Genomic DNA, 8,129 nt, shown 5'->3' with positions numbered 1-8,129 from the left:
AAAAAGGAAAAAAATATAGTCAATAAAAAAATAAAAAATATTTTTTATTTAGTTAGAGTTTAAAAAAATAAAAAATAGTATTTTTTGAAAATAAAATTTTTATATTTTATAAAAAATCTATTAAAGATGTGGAAAAGCAATTTTTCTACCGATATTTTTTTTCAAAATATCTTTAAACTTTTTTTTTTTAGTACATCGGCGACTCAAACATATATAGGTGCAACCCATAAATCAGAAGAAAAAAAAGATAGTACGAAGAAGAAACATGATAAAGCCTTCGGAGTGATAAGCCGCATAGGAGGCCATCCATCAAAATTTATGTATAACGTCTTTCTTTTTACTAAGAATATAATAGATATTTCACATAATCTTTTCAAAGCAATAGATGCTCAACAAAATATAAACTATTTTGAAATGTACTAGTTTTCTATCATCAATCAAGCATACCCAAACTATTTTTTTCAAGCATCATATTTTCAGAAAAAATATTCTGGTAAAAAAAAATTTTTCCGCAAATCAAAAGAATCCTAAATTTCACTGTGTGAAGCATTTTTGGCGATCCAATCTGCCACTTGGTTTCTCTGCAGCCAATTAAATATATCTATGATCGTAGGGTGATCAGTTCTAATGTGACAATTGGTTTGGGTTGCACCGTGGTGTCAACAACTCGGTGAGAAAAGTGGACCTAGTAAGGTCATCTTTATAGCAACAATTGGGCAAGCGAAGTCGCATTTTTGTAGCCTTGATCACTAGATTCATACCCCAAGTAAAAGTTAAATCTAGGAGTTGATGTGACACATCATATTTAGAGGCGTGCTTGATCAATGTGTACTGGTCAATGCAACTTGTTTCAATCGCGCCATCCCGTATCCCTTGTTACAGAGTGGCTTCAATTATTTAGTTGAGACAACTTTCTTCAAACCTTTTGGAGATGGCAGGCTCAATTGGCCTTTCTGCCACCTTATCTTGATCTGGATAGAATTTTTTTTTTTTTTACCCTCTGCCACTGCACTTGAATTCTATTCTATACACTATCAGTGGCAGGCAGCGTTTCTATGTTAATCTGTGTCATATAAGGTAAAACAAAACTAATATACCACACCAAAATCAGTCATGACCTCTGTAAGTTTGGGATACTAACACTCTATCCTTTGTTCGTCTCTTGAATATCTGAGATCGTAAGAAAGCTTATGAAAAAAAGGAATTGTTAAGTTGCAGGGGAAGATTTATTTTTTCTTATTCAAAATGTACAAAGAGAAGAAATAGAAAGAAGAAATGGAAAATAAGAGAGTCTGGGCTAATGGGACGACAAGTCTACTTCCTCTTTTCCCTTCTCCTTTCTCTTTTTTTTTTCCCTTCATTCCAAGCGCGCGCAAAAGTTCCTCCTCCTGCACGAAAGTTCTTCTTCCTTTCCTCCTCCTACTTCTTCGGTTTGGATATCTGCTGCCGTTTCATTTCCAAGTAGAAAAAATATTGGTACGAAAGTTCTTACACATACACACGGAAGTTCCTCCTTCTACACGAAAGTTCTTCTTCCTTTCCTCCAACTACTTCAGTTTGGATATATGCTAGTGTTTCAGTTCTAAATAGAAAAAATATTGGTGCGAAAGTTCCTCCTTCTACACGAAAGTTCTTCTTCCTTTCCTCCTACTTTTTCAGTCTGGATATCTGCTATTGTTTCATTTCTAAATACCAAAAATATAATTGAAAAAATATTGGTAGGAGAAAGATATGTGATCTGTAGAATTCATGAGATCAAACACCAAACATCCGTGGATTTATTGTGAGATTCAGCCTAGGATGGGCCATTTTTGGCTAAAATCGACGGGCTCAACCGACTTCAACGAGGATAAAGGATTGAACCAGAGGATCGCGATCGCAATCCTCTACTTCTTCTTCGCCTCTTCAGTTGAGCGGATAAGCCACAACAACCGTGGCCGCCGTGGACTCTGTGGGCTATTCAAATATCGCGCTCAACCGCCGCAAGAATCGTAGGTGAGCACCCCCCATTCGTCCTCTCTCATAGAAATTAGTGATATATACTTCAACTTTCTTACAGATATTTCTTATAAATAATTGCAAGTATGCATAAAAACATAGCCAATACAGACATTGGCCTAAGAGAATTTATAACCTTCTAGCCATTGCTTTTCTCTGGAGAAAAAAAAAATGGTTACATTTTCCTTTTTCCAATCATAGCTTGCCCCTGCATGATTTAAAAATATCTACGCACCAACCACTAGGGCTGCAAATAGGTCAAGTCAGGTCGGATTCTGAATGACCCCGATCTGATCCGGTTTCTTATTTAGGTCCTAATTTTGGATCCAGACTCGACCTAGTAGAAAATCGAGTTAGGTCGGATTGGGTTTATGCCTATAAATTTTGACTCGACGGGTCATTTGGGTCGGATCGGATCCATGAATAACCCAAATCCGACCCAAAAAATAGACCCAAATGATGCCATCCTAAAATGGATTGGGTCGGATCCAGGTCGAGATCGGGTGGACCCGACCCAACCCGACCTGAAAAATAGAACGGGTCCAAATTTAGGACCCGACCCATCCCGCAGGTCCTAAAATTCGGGTCGGATTAGATCTTATGCAGGTCGGGTTACGAATCAACCCAACCCATTTGTAGCCTTACCAACCACCTATTGCTCAGGTTTTAGCTAGAATGAACAACTCTGATATTTGGATTAGGTGGGTGTCGACCTGTATCTCACAAGTTTTCACATGCCTTTATCATTAAATTTACACCTCTAGATGGATTAATGTTAAGCACCTAACACCTAAGGGTCCTTTGGACCTTCAAGGAGACAATTTAGTCAAAGATGTCGACACTTATTTAGCCAATAAAATATTTAAATAATCATAGATACATAGACAGATAGATAGTCAGTCTAGTATCATTAGGATATATCGATGGTCTTAAAAAAAATTTAATAAGTGAATTAAATTAAGAAGAAAAAGGATGATTGCAGATGCTATCATGCTTTCCAGTTCTCTTGAAGCCAATTATCAGCTGCCGTGCCCCTCCACACAAGGCACCAAACAATATCAAATATGGCGCTTCAAAGGTCACCACCATCAGTGCAGCCTTGATATTTCAGCGCTCCTTGAATGTAGCAAGCCTAGAGACATGACAAATTTATTTCAGCACTGCTTAAAGATCATCGACGTAGGGATTGGGTAAACGAGGAAGAACGGGAAGAGGGCTGGGCCTCTGGCAGGCGTGATGGACGGTTGCGATCGAATTAGATCTGATCGGGAATTTGAGAAAAGAAAAAAAAAGAATTTGTGCAAAATTCCATTACGGACGGTCGTGTAACCGCCGTGGAACCCCCTAAACAGAGTTACATAATAAACGCACGTGTCTCCCAAAAAATAATGACACTAGTCCGAGTACTTCACGTGCCGACTTAACCTGGAGTCGAATTGCTTCGGCGTACTTTTGGATTAGTTATGGCCATTGGATTATCTCCATCAACCACGTGGAGTTCATCCCAGGCTCCGAAACGGTGCTCCACGTGGGTGGGTCAGGCGATTTGTGCGACTCGAACCGGAACCCTAAACCGCTTTCTAAGCCAGCGAGCGCAAGCATGGTATAGCCGAGCTCGAGCGGCTCCAGCTGAGACCAGAGCGGAGACTAGACGAGACGGGAATGGCAACGAGACGGCCCGCCTCTCTCTATCGTCTACTTCTGCTTCGCCCGGCGGCGGCGCAGCCACCGGCGATGAGAAGCTTCCGACCAGGTCGATCTCTCTTCCCTGTCGTTTCTTTTTTTAGGGTTTGATTTGAATTGTGGCGTTTGAGGAAGCTATTTTCAAGAGTTTTCCCTTTTTCTCTAGCAAATTGTCGTAGAAATATCTGGTTGAGAGCACTTCGAAGTAATTGATCAGGAGAATCTATCATTAGATCTTAGATCTTTGAAGGAATCATAAACCCTAGAAACTTAAGTTTTTGATGTCAGTCCATTAGTTCATCGAGCGATCTTCATGGTCCTTTAATGTGTCATAGAGGGGGTGACATGAGATTTATAAATCTCTTGCCACTTTTCCTGGTGAATTCTCCTTTAGAAGTTACATGGAAAGGATTTCAGCACTCCATTTTGCTCGTAGAACACGATGGAACCAAGTATGCAACAAAATCTTGTGCTTGGAGCAAACAAGGGAATCACCCAATGCTGATGCTGATGGGTTAGGTGACTTTCTTGGCGTTTCTGGAAGTTCAAGAAATATTATTTTATTAACCTCTAAACTACAGTCTTAAATCTGAACCAACGTCTACATTCACATATTAGTATTTGTCTTAGCCAATATCGGTTTGGTTTGCCTTGTAATGCTTTTGCTGGAAATGATTACCATCGTTGTTAGGCTATACCATGTAGAATTCATCAAAAGACATGCATGGCTATGCATGTGTGATGAATTTCCATTGCACCTTCCCATGAATCGACATTTCGTATTGTTTTTTCTCTGAAACATGTATTTCAGGTTCAGGGGTGACAATCCTCTATAGTTCTCTTCTTCCTTCAGGATATGCAAGTTTCTTGCATATCTCTTTTGCATTCTCAAAGAAAAGGGGTCTGAAAAGCTAAAGATCTTCTTTGGCTCTTTGTTCCATTTTCTAATAGTTTCAAATGTTAGGTTCTATATTTTTGTCAGAATTCTAAGCTCTAAGACAATCTCCTTTTCTTTTCTACTTTCCCTATTATGGAAGACAAAAAGCTTTTCAAGTGATCCATCTTACCTCTGAATTTTTTCCTCTACATGGTAATTGTTATTTTAGGTGCACAAGAATTTAAAGGGGTATGATGACGGTTGATGCGATATTTATGGATTATACGAGATACTATTAGAAGTAGACATGTGAACTGGGAAGAATCATGACATGATAATGCCAATTTCATGTCTTGACACATGACTGTTCTTGAAAAGGTGCCAGTGCTTGCAATATGTCAAGTTAGATGTAGATTGAACCATGGGGACCAACTCTTTGATTTACTTATGAAACAAGAAACGGAGTGCTATGGATAGAAGTATGTGTGGTATTTCCAGCTATAGACCTCCTCCATGATACTCTTCAAGGTAGATCAGATGATGATAGAAATTAGCTGTTTTTGCTATTCTATGTTTGAGAGTCCTTGTCCTCATGCAGAAATAGAACTATAGAAGGGCTCACTAACTGTGCCACAGGTCATATTTGAACCTCATTAGAACTAAGGTCTTGTGACTTAAAGTCTCAGATTAAAAACAATCATTTGTCCATCCAAGTTGTGAATTTCTGATCTAAGAGTGTTAGTTGGATAGAGAAAATAATAATTTGTCTCATAAACTGGAACTCGTAAAAGAAGATCTAAAGTGATGGAAATTAATTTTAGAGGAGGATAGTAACATAATGGGAAAGATTGGATTCAATTGTCAACTGCTCCTATCAGAAATAGGATTGACTATGGATTCGAGCCATAGCACATGGTTTAGAATTTTTTTCTAGGAATTAATTTTAGAAGCACTACAGGGAAATGTTGAAATAAAGGAATCTATGTGGATGGAGATAAAGATTGAGAATAAATTGGTTGACAAGAGGCAATAAACGTACTACATTTACTGTCAAGTTGTAAAGAGTTTAAGTATGATGTCTGCAGTCCCCAGCTACTTTGGCATTAAGGTTTAGTTGAGTTGTGTTAATGTTTGCAAAATGATAGTTGACTTCCTGAATATTTGTATATCGGGAAGAGAAGCAGTGGATGCCCAAACTCTACATTTAGACAGTAGCTGTGAAAACATTGAACAGGTAATGACATGAATGATGTTTGGATTATTATTATTATTATTATTATTATTTTGCTGCAAATGGTTTGAGACATCACACCTTATATTATAAATATAGGAGGGTAAATTTGTTCTGTTCTGTTTTTTTATATATTTTAATCATTCCTTTTCTACTCTATATCGTCTTCTTAGGATTTGGAAGCTGAAATTTGCACTCCCCACAAGATAAACTAGAACTTTTGATTGCATGCTCGTTATTAATGAGCAGTATTGGTCATGAATGTGCTCCTTGAGTAAGCACAAGGTACTGCAAATAAGGGGTTTAAGAGCTATCACATGAAATTTAGAGGATCAAGGACTTAAAGTGCACAAAATAGAATTGCGTATCAAACCATACAATGTCTAGCATTTGCTTAGAGGCTGATCCAAATGATGGTGATTTTTTGGGTCTCTGTCCTTGACTAGGTAGGTTTGTCTGCTGGAAGATTCTTCTCTCTTTGTTGCAAGGTTCTGTTTTTTTTTCCCATGATTTTCTTTATTCATTCTGATTTTGCATGATATTGTTTTTTAAGGTACCACAATAAAGCTGATATGGTACTACGCAACTGTTGATTGTTTGTTAGCATTAGCATTTTCTGGTGGGCCGTGATAGTCAGTGATGAGTGATGTATACACTGAATCGCCTGACTCGAAAATGAATGATGGATTGATACAGTTAATCGCCTGACTTGTTAGTGTCACTTTTCTGAATGGATGGATTATCTTTCACAAGGCATGTTTGATATGTCATTTTTACCATGTTTTCTGCAAATGCTTATGATCCACATGCACAACCGTTTGCCATTGGGGAATATTTATGGACATGCTGAGGAACTGTCTTAACATCTGCACTGCCATGGATCTAATTTAGTTATCAGGCATGTCACTAGCAACCTATTGTATGATCAGTTTCAAAGAAGCATTATTTGTAGCTTATATTATGCTTCATTTCATGTTTGCAAGTTTATGTTGCTGCCGGACGCATATCTTGCTTACTTTCTTTATCAAACAGATTTTCAGGCTTCGAGGTATGGAATATGGAAGCATTACTCTAATTTCAATCCCTCGTCTCCAATTAAAGTTGACAGCCTTGGATCGGTCGTGCAAACATCTTCTCAGAAACGATGGGCTTCTCAAGCTGCAGCAGCAAGATCTGACGTAGGTGACAGCAAAATTAGCATCGGACCTAAAAGTAGTGAAATGGAGAAAGATGGTAAAGGAACTGGAGTCGTCTATCAAGGACCCATCTCATCAACCATAAAGAAAGTGAAGCTTTTATCCCTCTCCACCTGTTGCCTCTCAGTATCTCTTGGCCCTGTCATAACATTCATGACTTCGCCTGAGCTGAACGTAATCCTCAAGGGAGCGGTAGCATCTACTGTGATTTTCCTTAGTGCTTCCACTACAGCAGCCCTGCATTGGTTTGTCAGCCCATATATTCACAAGCTCAGATGGCACCCTGGTTCAGATAGCTTCGAGGCTGAAATGATGTCCTGGTTGGCCACACCTATCCCAAGGACAATCAAGTTTGCCGATGTGAGGCCACCAGAGACCAATAGACCATTTGTGACATTTAAGGCTGATGGTAACTTTTATTTCATCGATGCCGAGCATTGCCACAACAAAGCTCTACTTGCAAGGCTGACACCTCAGAAACCATCTCATGAATCTGCTTTCAAGAACCTGTGATGAAGGACCTTGATTGTTTTGCTTGTCATCATCCTCTCTCTAGTACATTAAAATATGTTTGCGGATAAAAGTTGCTGCTAGTGTTGATACTTTTGAGAACTTCACACCCTGCAAATTGTGCCTGATGCCTATATTAAACTATATATGCTTTAATACTTGATTCTTCTTTTCAGTAAGTTAATGCTGCAGGGTCACACTCTGGCGCAACTTGGTGAATAACAATGATAATACTCTGCAAAACTGCAGTTGTTTTATGCTTGATGGTTCAACTTGATTTGAATCAAGACTATGAGCCTGTAGAGCTTGAAGTCACAGGGATCCCCAACCCATAATTGTGTAATTGTGTAAAGATTTGCAACTTTGAAAGATAATTGAGAGTCGGCAAACGATCAAAGCCCAACTCTTTAACATAAATTTAGAAGCGCTGCATGAGGAAGCCAAGGGAAAAAAGGAAGGCCCTTGAGAATTTAACACGTATATGACCTAATTACACATCCAAACTTTACCGGAGGTCAAAGGAGAATACGATGGTACGGGTGCAAAGACCGAGAGTGATGAACCTCCAGGCCCTGGGATGAGATTTAATAAAGGGCAACCCACCCAAGAGAGGCGGCCCCTTCTTCTTTATGGG

At 38.9% G+C, this 8,129-nt stretch overlaps 1 protein-coding gene across 1 annotated transcript; it reads left to right on the top strand.

The window, feature by feature from the left end:
* The first annotated feature begins 3,567 nt into the window (after positions 1 to 3,567).
* Positions 3,568 to 7,674, top strand: LOC103705465. Its single transcript, XM_008789177.3, has 2 exons — positions 3,568 to 3,751; positions 6,822 to 7,674. Exons 1-2 carry the CDS (start codon positions 3,661 to 3,663, stop codon positions 7,496 to 7,498), a joined length of 768 nt encoding a protein of 255 aa, XP_008787399.1. The 5' UTR covers positions 3,568 to 3,660; the 3' UTR covers positions 7,499 to 7,674.
* The last annotated feature ends 455 nt before the right edge of the window (positions 7,675 to 8,129 follow it).

The sequence above is a fragment of the Phoenix dactylifera genome, chromosome 3 (assembly GCF_009389715.1).
Source record: "Phoenix dactylifera cultivar Barhee BC4 chromosome 3, palm_55x_up_171113_PBpolish2nd_filt_p, whole genome shotgun sequence".
NCBI lineage: Eukaryota > Viridiplantae > Streptophyta > Magnoliopsida > Arecales > Arecaceae > Phoenix > Phoenix dactylifera.
The sequence above is the reverse complement of the archived record's forward strand: the minus strand, read 5'-3'. Positions and strand labels throughout refer to the sequence as shown.